The sequence below is a fragment of the Manihot esculenta genome, chromosome 2 (genome assembly GCF_001659605.2).
Source record: "Manihot esculenta cultivar AM560-2 chromosome 2, M.esculenta_v8, whole genome shotgun sequence".
Taxonomy (NCBI): Eukaryota; Viridiplantae; Streptophyta; class Magnoliopsida; order Malpighiales; family Euphorbiaceae; genus Manihot; species Manihot esculenta.
Window position 1 is genome coordinate 30,484,483 of NC_035162.2, and position 14,157 is coordinate 30,498,639.

The following is a 14,157-nucleotide window of genomic DNA, read 5'->3' on the forward strand; positions in this document are numbered from 1 at the left end:
ATGTTTCTAATCACATGGTTGGTTAGGGGTGTGGTAGAGCAACCTTCGCTTGATTATCCATGTTTCTAATCACATTCGTTGGTTAGGGGTGTGGTAGAGCAACCTTCTGGAAGATATCTTTGTCTTGTTCTTTATCAAGTTGTGTGACGGGGTTTTTGATCACATGTTGATCCTAGGTTCCGCATCAATTTAGCCCTCTACATATTCCAATCATGCCAGGGGCGTAGTGCATGCCACACCTGGTCTTTCTCTTATACGTAACATAACATACATAACCAATTATGCCGGGGGCGTAGTGCAAGCCACACCCAGTCTTTCTCTTACATAGTGCCAGGGGCGTAGTGCAGGCCACACCTGGACTTCCATATCATATCATCATGTCATAACATATGAGAGCTAATGGATCATTCAACATTCATCCACATCAACAACATATTATGCAATGCAACATATTCGTGAATTCTAATGCAAACAACCTAATATATATCTCATGGCATTCATGATGCGTGAATCATGCTAAACTTTCATTTAATTTCTCAATTTAAAACATTAAGTTTAGTTCCACTCACCTATGGCTGAAGCTCTACTGACTCTGAAGCAGTTATCTCACTGCTGAGGTCCTCGATTCCTCGGGTCCGAACCTACACAGGTGGACTCAAATGAGGGACCAAACATACTAGAACATGACTCTAAACATACTCCCCACAAACCCCTTAAAAACACCTCGAAACAACCATGGAAAACATGCAAAGGAAGGCTGAACAGGGCACTTTCGGCGGCAGGTTCGGCGGCCGAAAGTCCCTCCAGAGCCGAAAGCCAGACAGGTTCGGCGGCACCTTCGGCGGCCGAAAGTGCCCTCCAGGGACGAAAGTCTCTTTTTGGGGGCAGGCTTCGGCAGCCGAAAGGCTGGCCTCCCAGGCAGGTTCGGCGGCCGAAAGTCCTTCGGCTGCCGAACCTGGTTTCTGCCAAAGGGCAGAAACTTGGCTCCTCATGCACATTTGCCTCCCAAAACCATCCAAACATGCATTTTTCCTAATCTACAACATACATACTCAAGCATACAAGTTCCTAGGGGCTTCAAACTATCTTAAACCCCATCTACAACACATCAAACATCCACATTGTCCAAAAAATATAACATAAACCTATAAACCTAACCATAAGCTAAACATGCATTCTACCCCATAGATCTACTTAAAACATGCCGTAAGCTCAAGATCAGCCCTTACCTCTTGAAGATCGAGAGGAGAACGACCCTAGCTCGAAAAATGGGAGAGAGAGAGTTCCTTGAACCTTCAAGCTCAAAAACTTGCTTTATACTTGGAAATCTTCAAAACAAGGTGAAAACTAGTGAAAATCGTGAGAGATTTGAAGGAAGGAGCTCAAGATCAGTGAGGGATGGCGGAGAGCTCACCTTGGCCGAAAATGGGGAGAAAAGCTCGCCCGTTTTCGGCTAAGGGACCCCTTTATAGGTGGCTGGCCAGGCCACGTTCGGGAGCCGAAAGTGCCTCCGCATGCATGCCATGTTCGGCGGCCGAACATAAGGTTCGGCGGCCGAACCTGGTTTCCCTCACTTATGCTTTTGGGGGCCTAAGGCACACCCGAAACGCATGCATGTTCGGCAGCTGAACTTGAGGTTCGACGGCCGAACCTGAGTTTTCCTCCAAGGTTGTTTTCATGCAAAAACTCATTTTCTTTCATGCTTAAAACATAAAACACAGTAAAACATTTTATGAAAATATGGTTTTACCCTTCTAGAGGTCTCCAACACCCGAGATTCCACTGGACAGTAAGAATTCCGATACCGGAGTCTAGCCGGGTATTACATACTCTGTATGTTAAGTCTTATTAATCTAGGTCTGGTTCATAGTCCAAAAGATACCAGATTCGAAACATATACACTAAATTTTTAAATCTAGCAATGAAAAATCTTTTGAAATATGTGGGGGATTGTTATAAAATTAGTTTAGATTTTAAAAGGTTTTATGGTCGTTGAAGATTTTATGGTCGTTAAAGATTTTATGGTTGTTAAAGATTTTATGGTTATTGAAGATTTTATTTGTGAGATTTTTTTTGCTGTTACAGATTTGATATTTAAATCTAATATTAAATCTGACCGTTATGATTTTATTATCTCAAGATTTTTATAACCGGTTACAATGACCAATTTTTTTTTACTATAAATAGCCTCCATTTTTACAAAGATTTGATATTTAAATCTAATATTAAATCTGACCGTTATGATTTTATTATCTCAAGATTTTTATAACCGCTTACAACGACCATTTTTTTTACTATAAATAGCCTCCATTTTTACAAAGAAAGGCAATCCCATTTTTCTACTTTATTCTCTTTTCTCTATGTTTTCTGCTGGGTTATAAATTAGAGATAAATTCTTATTGTCCTTATCCTGAAAATTAAATCCCATAAAAATCTGTTTAATCCTGGAGGATTACAAAATAAATCCTTAAGAACAGTGTTTAACATGATTCAGGTTTTATTATTTTATCCTATTTTCCCAACATTTTGTTGTTGCTTCTTTCAGTTAATTTATTTGCACAGGGTTTTATAGGTGATTGTTTGCTTTTCCCTCCCATTCATACAACTAAATTTAGAAAAACTTCCAAAGTGTACTCGTCTTTGCCTTAAAAATGTAAAATCTATATCTCTTCCTTTGTTTTTTTCAGTTATGAGTTTTTCTATGTTTCTTTCAATATTCATGTGAATAGTTCATTTGACCAAATTTATAGGATCTATCCATCAAAATGAAACAAATAGTTTAAATTAAGGGGGTGATTCTAATCATAAAGTTTCTTAGTTATAAAAAATATTTATACTTATTTAAAATTATTTAAGCATCCAAAATCTACTAGCCCAATTAATATTGATTCATGTCGAATGGACTCAATGAAGAGATGTAAAACACTCTTTCCTAAATTTTAAAAGTAGTCCATATTCAAAATTCAAACTTGAAAGTATTAATTAAGACAAAAGAAACCGTGCCACCTCGAGAGATAAGCATAAAACATTTTATATTTATATAAATTAAACGTGACATCATAAACGGTTAGATCAGTAATCTTGACACTTATAATATTCCGGTAACAATAAGCATGAACCGTACAAAATAGCTATGACTTTCTTGCTATCATGTCTAAAGCCGCTAAATATACTGTCCAAGAATCTCACTTTAAGATCTTTGCTAAAATATATTTTTCTTTTGTATACCTATATTTTCTTGCTTCCCATGAATTTTGCAATTATGGAACAACAAATAAGTTTAACCTATTATTAGTCATATCCATTTCTAAACTAATTTTTAATAATTTGTAAGTTCAATTGAAATAAAATATATTTCGCAAATATATTTAAAAACAACTTGATAGATTTTGACATAATGGGTGCCTCGACTCTTTCGGAAGAAATTTTAGCAGAAACCTTCCTAATCAAGTGTAAGTTATCTATCTTGGACAAATATGATAGAAGAGCCGATCCCAGAAGCCACCTAGCAATCTTTAGGACAACCATACAGTTTCAGGATGTTACGATTTTGTGTTATGCCAAGTGTTTCCATTAACACTTATAGATTTAGTTCAAAAATGGTACCAACATCTAAATCCAGGTTTAATTAAAAATTACACAAATTGCTCCATTATTTAATTCAAATTTATTACGTGTATACCTCATAAAAAAAATTTCTCTGACTTGCGGAAGATCCGCCAAGGATAGGGCAAGTTTTTAAGGATTTTTATCTCACAGTTCAACGCTAAACCCATACATGCAGAAGAATGAAATCACGAGATAGCATATAAAGCATTGAAGAAAGGAATGCGAAATATTAAATTCATGGATTTCTTAATTAAAAATCTGGCTGTGACGTATCAATAGTTGATAGACAAAGCTCAAAAGTATATCAGGTTGGATGATAAAGTCAGAGCATTAAAAGATGACAAGAGGGCGAACCAAAAGCAAAGTCAAAAGCTTGAGAGGCGAGGACATAAAGGAGATCATAGGAGTTATCTCATCTCTTTATATCAAAGGAAGTATAAGAATTATACTCTATTGAATGACTCACAGACTTGTATTTTAATGTGGATTAGAAAAAATGACAAAGAAATCAGGTGTTCACGGGTGAGTAATACAAGGCTATATATCCGAGTGTTATCTTTATTGTTCAAAGTTTTCAAGCTATTTATTACCACTAAGGTGGATGGGTGTTAACCCTTATCAGTTCTTTAAAAGAAATTATTTAAGTCTTAAAAGAGTGTTGTGAATGAGCGCAGGATATGTAGACACTCAGTTAAAGTAATGACATGAGAAAACATTTTTATTGAAGTTATAAAAGATTATGTGGGAGGAGGAATATTTATAGGTTCCTCCACTCGTGTCTCTATTACATCACTATTTCCTACATCTATTACATTGTCTGTAGAGACCCGGTCATTAGAGATGCCCTCAGCTCATTCCTCCCCCTCGTTAATCTCATCTTTCACCTCCTTAGGGAAGATGCCATCTATCTAAGAAAAGTCTTCGGAAGGAAATCATTTCGCCAGATCCTTCTTTATCGAGTCATGGTCTTGCACAAACATCTCCCGACCTTAGGCCAACATCTCCCATAGCTCTGCCTCAAGCTCAGCAATCCTAGTGGAGTTGGCCTGGGCCTCTACAACTTGAGCCTTTAGCTCCAAGACTTGGTATGTAGCAAGGGCACCTGGTCCTCGGTAGTCTTTGCCCAATTCTCAAGGACCAGCTTGGAAGCATTGGCCCCATTCAGCTCAGTCTAGAGTTTAGCCACCGACTCTAGGGTCTTCTTTATGGTGCTCTCCACTTCGTCAACCTAAGTCTTCAGCCTTGAGCATTCCTCCACCAAGAGCTTCCTATTCGTCTCTTATGTGCCAAACTCCAGCCACAAGGCTTTGTGGTGCTCCTTGGCCACATAGGCACAGAGGGCACTCTCCAAGGCATAATGCATAACATTATCAAAAAGCTCGTCTATCTCGAGCTCATTCAGGCAACGACGATCTACGGGCCTCATGACACTTTTGATTAACAGGATGCCTAGAGTAGGATCATCAAGGAGTGAAGGTGCTCGGTTTAGCACCATTTCCAGGCGCTAGATGCTCGGAGGCCATGAGGATTCAACCCTCACTCTCACAGGAGCTGGTTCAGAAGGACTGGGGACAGCAGCAAGAATCTCATAAGCGGGGGTAAAAGCAGAGGCGCCCAGGGTAGAAGCAGAGGCGCCCAGGGTAGATGCATCAGGCTATAAATGGCCTGACTCTTTCGCCATAGGTTGGGCCAGGAGAGGAGGAAGCATTATCAATTCTTCCATGGGGTGAGCATGCTTAGGAAGGGGACCAGTTGCCCCGCAACAGCCTTGCCTTAGTGGGCAGCATGCATCACTTTAGCAAATTTGATTTTAGATGCAACCATATCTGCAAAAAGAGAAAAGTAAGTAAGACAGTTCAAAACCTAAAAAAAGACAAAAAGAAAAAGTACCATGATCTCCATCCGGGGAGGTGCTCTCCTCGAAGACTGGAAGGCTAGGCAGGTGGGGGTCCCAAGTCTGGCTTGCTTGCAAATAACTCTGCTAAAACAAAATGGCATTCCTCACTGTCTGGGTAATGTCCATTTTCTTTGGAGACTTAGTTTTCATCAAGAGAAAGGCTAAAGCCTCATCCTCATCCCTCTTGGTACGGACCCCATCCTTCTTCAATTCCACTCAAAAGTGCCATCTTGTTTGATGTTCCCAAAACCCTTTACGTCCAGTGATGAAGGATAAAAAATTTATTTTTCCACCGCTTCAAGGAGGAAGGTATCCAGTCGAACATGATCAGGTGTTTTCGCTCGTTAAAATACCAAAGTTCCTTATTTTTGCGGGTACCCAGTTGATATAGTTGGAAAAAGCTACACTCGGTTTGATATAGTTATTGAGGTAGAGAAACTGAAAAGCCACCAGGATTCTCCAATTATTAGAATGCGGCTAGACAACTGAAAACTTGTGGAACCGAAGGACATCAACTAAAAATGGATCCATAGGAAATTGGAGACCCACCTTCAATTGCCCCTCGAAACACATAATGGTATCCTCAGAAAGAATCAAATCATTAACACGAATGCGTGGAAAAGGAGAAAAGACATGAGAGGTCTCTCGAAGAATTTGATAGATATCGTAGAGACAGTCCACATCACGCTCCGATAGGATGGACAGGATATCACTAATCATGCTACCTTTGCTTTCTTAGGCCTCTTTCAATGGGTCGATAGGGACCGAGGCACGGATGGGTCCATCGGAGAAGGAGCTCAAGGCGGAAGTATTTCTATTCATTCCAAAGAGGAAGAAGGAAACAAAAATTACCGTAGGAAGTATAAACAGATAAGAGGTTGCGGCCGAGTTTTTCTTAAAGCAAAATATCACAGTTGAAAGCAAAAGTGAGATTTGGGAAGAAGATGGGTTCTTTCAAAATGGTTTTGGTGGTAGGCTTTCTATTTTTTGCCCACCTTACCAGACTCGGGATGACCTCTGGTTACAACTGTTCTTTTAGAGACTGAGTCCCTTACATTACAAGCGTGTGACATGCCTCAACTGATGAACCTTTAGGACATCTTCTGTGGTTCATTAATTTCATTGCTGGGTCCTGCTGTGACTATATGGATAATCCCTACAAATTCTTGGTCAGGATTCTCAAGAGTTATTGCCTCACATTCGGGCTTTCTCTCTTTTCTATTTTTTCTGGCGAACTTCCAAAATGTGACATCCCTTATCAGTCTTTCAATTTCATTTTTTGATTACTAACATTCCTCCGTTGTATTCCATGGTCTTTGTGAAAACGATAGTACTTGATCCTATCTCATTTTTTTTTTTGCTTTCTCGAGATTGAGTTTGGGTGCCCACTTAACCTTCTATTCATTTTTCCTTATCCATATTAAAATGTGTCTATGAATCATTTAATGGAGTATAATGCTTATACTTACTTTGGTCGTCCCTCCTTCAGAGATGGGATAACTCCTATGGTCTCCTTTATGTCCTTGCCTTTCCGGCTTTTAGTTTTGCTTTTGGTTCGCCCTTTTGTTCTCTCATAGTGCTTGGACTTTGTCATCTAGTCTAATATACTTCTAGGCCTTGTCTATCAACTATTGATACGCTGAGGTTGGATTTTAAATTAAGGAACCTATGAACTTGACGTTGTGTCTTCCTTTCTTCAATGATGCGCACGTTATCTCATGACACCCAACTCTTCCACCTGTATTGCGTCAGTATTGAACCATGAGATAAATCTCCTTAGAGACTCACCCTCTCCTTAGTGGATCTTCCGCAAGTCAGAGGATAGTTTTTTGAGAGGTATACAAGTAATAAATTGATATTTAAATAGTGTAGCGAACTATATAAAGTTCTGAATCAAACCTAGACTCAGATGTTGGTACCATTTCTTAGCCAAACCTGTGAGTGTTCATGGAAACACTCGGTACAATACAAAGTCGTTGACATTTTGAAGTTGTATGGTCGTCCTAAAGATCACCAAGTGACTCCTGGAATCTGCTGTTCCATCATATTTATCCAAGCTAGGCAAATTAAAATTGGTGGGGCATGTTTATGCTAAGATTTCCTCCGAAATAGGCGAGGCACCATCTAGGCCAAAATCTTCCTCTTGCTCTCTCTGGTGCCTTTGAACAGCTCGTATCAACTTTCAGTCGACACCTTTTAGAGCATCGTCTGATTCACTCTCTTCTAACTCGGCTCTCCCTTTGGACAACCTCTTGATCGCCTCTGTCTGAGGCCTAGGGATGTCAATGGAGGCTTCTTCCCTTCCTTTGGGCGTCACGACTAACACCTCCCCCAGAGCTTTATATTGCTCGAGAGTAGCCTGCGACTTTTGGATGTACTGGATCATCTGTTTGTTGTTTAGATTACTAACATCTGCTTCATTCACCATTGGGAGGGTGTTTTATTCACTGTTAGGAGTGGAAGAAATTATAATGCTCTCATTAATAGCAATATGCAGCAGCTCATCAACTACCATCCATTTTGAGAGAGAGAAAAGAGAGAGATTTCCTTCTACAAGAAAAAAGTAGGAGACCATATTACAATCCAAATGAATAGAGAGGATCCAATAGACTCCCGGCTCTGGAATCAAATAATGTGGGCAGAAAATAAAGTTGTGTTATGATTGGGTAAATTTACAAGAAAGAGAATGTGAGGTGGTGGGTACCCACAATAGCCACTCTAAGGCTCAAGTTAGTATTCTAGAGAATAGGGTGTATGTAATGAATTGCTTCGAACTTGAGTAGTGTAAGAATTGTGTACCTTTGCCTTTGTGATCGTTCCCTTTTTATACTATAAAAAGATGGGGATAAATATAGCATTTCCTTGTAATCCAGCGATGATGTTGCTGGCTGACCTAATAAAAGATCCCACCGAGTTGACCGGTTGAGTATCTCTTGATTAGAGGCGTAACGTGGGTCTGTTGGATTGTGCCTGCTAACTGTTATTTTATGCCGAGACTCGTCCTATCAAGGAGTGGGCGAATCTTAATGATAAACCGGATGTTAAGGTGTCCAGGTCTTTCTTTCCTCGAGTGGGACCGCAGTACCTAGATCCTTATCATGTGGCTCTATTTTGTGATGACAACTCATGGATTACTTTAGACGATTCTAAATAAAAGTTAAAATAGTATACACAATTTTTTTTATGTTACAAATTAAAATTAGTCACATTTTTTTAAAAAGTTAAAATAATACATAGAAATTATTTGAACCTTTTTAATTCGTATAAAATTAAAATTAGGCATAGTTGAAAAAGAAGAGTTAAAACAATTGCAAAAATTATTTTAATTTTATTTTTATTTTTTAATTTATGTAATCAGTCACATTTAAAAAAAAAGTTAGAATAACATACAAAACTTATTTTAATTTTTTGTTTAATTTTTTTAAATTTCTAAAAAATTAAATTTATAATTTTATTTTGCATTTAATTTTTTATGAGTTTGCCAAATTTAAAAGTGTATAGTTTCTAAAAATAATTAGACATTTGTTTTTTTATTATTTGATATGTAATATATAAATTTAATTATTTTATTTTTATTTCATTTTTACGATACTTACTTACTAATTTATATTTTTTAGTTGTATTTCATTATTTTAACAAATTCACAGTTGAGACATGGACGAATGACTTTTATTATATTTCATAATTAGTATAACATTAATTAGGTAAATTGTTGGTTATAGCTAATAGTTGATATCTGGTAGATGTTGTTAGCTGATTCTTAATTGCAACTGAAATATTCTTAAATGATTAGTAAAATATGCATAGTTGTTGTGGTTAATATGTAAAAGGACGGATAAGCATAATTACATCACAATCTAAGATTTAATTAATAATTTGTCATTTTATTTTTAGATCTCAACACTTTTTGTCCCTAAAATTTAATTTCGTCTAGTCAATGATTTGCATCTAGTAAAAAAGAAAGAGATTACATGTAATTCCAAAAATACCCTTATGAGTAATAAAATAAGAAAATTACTACTTAGTCCCTATAATATGGAGAAACTCACTAGTTAATCACTCGGTTTTGAAAAATACATTCATACGTCCATGACATTTTAAAAAATCTACTAGTCAGTCTCTCTGTTAATTTTATGATTAAAAATTTTACTATTTGGTCCTCATAGTTTTAAAAAACTTATTAGTTGGTTATTCAAATTATTAAAAAGTTTACTAATTAGACCCTCCGTAACAAGAGTATTTTAGATTTTTTAAAATACTTAATGACTAAAATTAATGGAAGGACTAACTAGTAGACTTTTTAAAAACTCAAAAACATTTTAATGAATTTTTTAAACTCAAGGAACCAACTAGTGAGTTTCTCCATCTGATAAGATCTAAGTAGTAATTTTTCCTAATAAAAATTCCTTCTACTCTTCATATTCTCATATTTCTTTCATCTACTTTCCATACCCCCTTCATTTTTCATGTCTAACACATATCCAAAACTACAAAATTTGTATGTTAAAAACATATTTTGTAGTAATTGAAAAGGAGACGGAGGATCGGCAGTGACACGAGCAACTGACAGCGCAAGCAGCAAGTGACGTGACGTAAGTAGTGAGTAGCAAGCGATGTGAGTGGAAGGAGATGAGAGCAGTGAGCGACGACGTGAGTGGCTATAGATGCAAGCAGAGAGTGATGTGAGTTGTTGGAGATGCGACGAATGAGCGATGCGGTGGATGAAGACACGAGCAATGAGCGACGCGAGTTGTTAGATATACGATTAGCGAGCATTGCGAGTAGTCAAAGATGCAAGGAGTGTGTGGCGCAAATGGGATGCACATCAAGTGGCAAGAAATGAGAACAATTAGTGACTCGAGCAGCGGGCAACTAGAGTAGTGAACGACGAGCAGTGATCGACAGCGAGCAACATTACAAAAGTAATTTCTATTGAATTTTAATTTTTTATTTTTAATAATTGAAATTTTATATATTTTTATTTTTATTTTTATTATATTTTTCAAGTTTCATTATTAAATTTATTGAAATTTTTATTTGTTTGTGAAGATTGTGTTTGAGATTTTCTTCCGTAAATTTTAACGGAATTAAACTTCAGGAACTAAAGCGTTGGACGAGAATAATAGAGGGATAAATCTGTTAAATGTGTTATATCTCAGGAACGAAAAAATATTTTTTTCCTCGATTTCTATTATATTTATTGAGTTTGAATCTTGAATTTATTGAAGTTTTTATTTATTTGTAGAGATTGAGTTTGCGATTTTCAATTGTTGCTTTGATTTGTAAATGAGATTTTGTTGATTCGATTATTTGAGGGACGGACCTATAAATTTGCAGGAAATAAATTTTAGGGACTAAAGTGTTGGATGCTAAAAAGGGTAATTCGGTCATTTTTCCTATCACTAACGGTATTTTTGACGGAAGGACCTCTAATTTTTATAGAATCACCTCTAACTTTTATGGAATCAAACTTTAGGGACTGAAGTATTGGGTGTTAAAAATAGAGGGACGAATATGTTAATTATGTTATACCTCACGGATGAAAAAGTAATTTTCTCGTATAATTAATATAATTATTTTTATAATATTTATATTTATTTTATAAGTATAAATAATTTACAGATGTAAATTAAAATTTATTTTATTTTATAAATTTTGTATTTAACAAAAATTGAAGGGATAATATGGTCCAAACAAAAAATAAAGTCATAACTGATGAGAAAAAAATTCTAACGTGAGAGCTGATTGAAAAGGCAGCTGATAGGTATCTATCAGCTATCAGCTGCCTTTTCAAATAGTTTACCAAAAACACAAAATAGTTGGTTGAAAACTAATCAACTATCAGTTATGAAAAAAAAGGTAAACCAAACATCCTCTTAAAAAATATTACTTTGGAGGTGGAAGCAACCATTTAGAATCCTGAATGTAGCCAAGAGAGAGAAAGTTTTTGGCTTGGGCATCCTTTAGCTGCTTGGTGAATTTAACACGTCCTTTATGATTCAATCCAGGTCCTGAATTCTTATATTCTGCAAAGAAAACCGTGCTGCATTTCAAACAATTCATCTTAATTAGTTCATTACCATTTGTATCTCTCTCAGAGCTTGATGTAAGAGATAATTTAGTTTACCTGTCCCTATCAGGTTGCCTATTGTCTGACCATCCAAGAGGATTAACAACAGCACCCATTTCAGTATAAGAGAAGATCACCTGTGGAATCTTCCTCCATGCTCGTCCCAGAAATGATCCTGATCCACTTCCAGTTATTTTGCATTGTACGAATGAGTAACCAAAATTTTCTGATTTTTCCTCCTTTCCTTGTGCTGTGATGAATGTCAAATCCTTATTATCTACTACATTTAGATGCGATTCCTGCATTTAAAATAAGGTATAATAGTTATATTTTATCTAATATATCACTTTTCAGAAACAAAAAAAAAAAAAAACAAAACAATGTTGATGTACATATATATATATATATATATATATATATATATATATATATATATATATATATATATATATATATATATATATATATTCTTACCAAATAAAGTGATCTTCCTCTTCCGAAAATAAAATCAACAGTGCCTTCAATGTAACAATTTCTATAAAAGTGGTGTCCTCTATCATCACATAATGTGCCTTGAAATCCAAGAAATTTGCAGTTATAGAAAGCTGCCTTGTCACCATTAATTCTTAATGCAACTGCCTGACCTCCCGGCTTGTTCGATTGGGGTTTTGGTGCAGTATTCTATACCAAAGGAAGAGGTGAATAAATGAATCATAAGACCACAAATCATTAAGCAAAATGAAACGATAATTAAGACATATGTGTGTATATGTGCTTATATGTAAATACCTTAAAAAGGATATTAACGGTAAATACCTGAAAAATAATATTAACCCCCATGAAATAATCAGAATCTACAGTTACAGTACCACTATAATGAGTTCCATATTTACGAGCGGTGCCACCAAATGCCAAGGTGGGCATGGCTTTAGGATCTCCAAGAAATGTAATAAAAGGCTTAGTTTTTTCAATTTCAATCTTCTCGGTGTAGACTCCAGGATCAATTTTTATAATTGCACGTTCTTTGTTTTGTGATGGAATACTTTTAATCGCATCAGTAACGGTCTTGAACTTTCCTTTTCCATCTTTTGAGACCGTAATTATTTTTTATTTGGCCTCAGCAGCTTCAAGAGTAGGATCTAAGGTGCCTTTACGACTTTTCCAAGGCTTAACTGTAATACCCGGCTAGACTCCGGTATCGGAATTCCTACCGTCCGGTGGAATCTCGGATGTCGGAAGCCTCTAGTAGGGTAGAAGCATGTTTTCATAAAATGTTTTAAGGTATTTCATGGTTTTAAGTAAAATGGAAATGAGTTTTTGCATAAAAACAACCTTGAAGGAAAACTTAGGTTCGGCCGCCGAACCTCAAGTTCGGCTGCCGAACATGCATGCCTTCAGGAGCGCCTTTAGGCCCCTGAAAGCATAAGTGAGGAAAGTCCAGGTTCGGCCGCCGAACATGGCATGCATGCGGAGGCACGTTCGGGGGCCGAACGTGGCCTGGCCAGCCACTATGAAAAACGGTCCCTTAGCCGAAAACGGGCGAGCTTTTTTCCCCATTTCCGGCCAAGGTGAGTTCTCCGCCACCCCTCACCGATCTTGAGTCTTTTTCTTCAGATCTTTCAAGTTTCTCACTAGTTTTCATCTTGTTTTAAAGATTTCCGAGTTTTGAGCGAGTTTTGGAGCTTTGAGGTTCAAGAACTCAAATCTCTCCCAACTCCAAGTTTGGTCGCCTCTACTCTCGATCTTCAAGAGGTAAGAGTCGATCTCTAGTTTATATTATGTTTTAAGTAAGTTTTATGAAGTTCATGGGGGTAGAATGCATGTCTAGCTCATAGTTAGGTTTATGGGTTTTATATGTGTTTTTGAGCAATGTGAGTTTCTTGTGTGTTGTAGTTGGGGTTTTTTTTTGATGGTTTGATGCCCTAGGAACTTGTATGTTTGCTTGTGTATGTTTGGGAATGTTGTAGAATAGGTTTATGCATGTTTGGATGAGATTGGAGGCACAAATGCATAGGGGAGCTGAGTTTCTGCCATTCTGGGAGAAACCAGGTTCGGCAGCCGAAGGAACTTTCGGCCGCCGAACATGCTTGTGGAGGCAGCCTTCGGCTGCCGAAGCTTTCCCCCGAAAGGAGACTTTCGTCTCTGTCTGGGACTTTCGGCCGCCGAAAGTGCCGCCGAACATGCATGAGTTTCGCCTCTGTCTGGGAGTTTCGGCCGCCGAAGGTGCCGCCGAACCTGCTTGACTTTCGGCTCTGGAGGGACTTTCGGCCGCCGAACCTGCCGCCGAAAGTGCCCTGTTCAGCCATTTCTTGCATGTCTTTCTATGATTGTTCCATGATGTTTTAGGGGCTTTTTGGGGAGTAGTTTAGAGTTATGTTCATGTATGTTTAGTCCCTCATTTGAGTCCACCTGTGTAGGTTCGGACCCGAGGAACCGAGGACCCCAGCAGTGAGTCTGTTGCCCCAGTGTCTGGTCAGAGCTACCCAGAGGTGAGTGGAATATCTCATTATGTTTTAAAGCAAATGACGAACTTTTTAGCATTATTCACGCATCATGAATGCCATGTGATGAATTAGGTTGC

The 14,157-nt window shown here is 37.4% G+C and overlaps 1 protein-coding gene across 1 annotated transcript; it reads right to left on the reverse strand.

Annotated features, from left to right (window-relative positions):
• Positions 1–11,392: 11,392 nt before the first annotated feature.
• LOC122723086 (putative pectinesterase 63) lies at positions 11,393–12,500 on the reverse strand. The gene is made up of 4 exons (XM_043953842.1): positions 12,366–12,500; positions 12,051–12,257; positions 11,634–11,875; positions 11,393–11,549 (listed from the first exon to the last, which is right to left on the reverse strand). Exons 1-4 carry the CDS (start codon positions 12,498–12,500, stop codon positions 11,393–11,395), a joined length of 741 nt encoding a protein of 246 aa, XP_043809777.1.
• Positions 12,501–14,157: the final 1,657 nt, after the last annotated feature.

Excerpts from the sequence above, each read along its gene's own strand:
- LOC122723086 (XM_043953842.1), bottom strand. The coding sequence starts at position 12,500 with ATGCCCACCTTGGCATTTGGTGGCACCGCTCGTAAATATGGAACTCAT. Across the intron at positions 11,876-12,050 it reads GAGGAAGATCACTTTATTTG|GAATCGCATCTAAATGTAGT; the intron begins GTAAGAATATAT and ends TTTTAAATGCAG. Across the intron at positions 11,550-11,633 it reads AGGCAACCTGATAGGGACAG|CACGGTTTTCTTTGCAGAAT; the intron begins GTAAACTAAATT and ends TTTGAAATGCAG.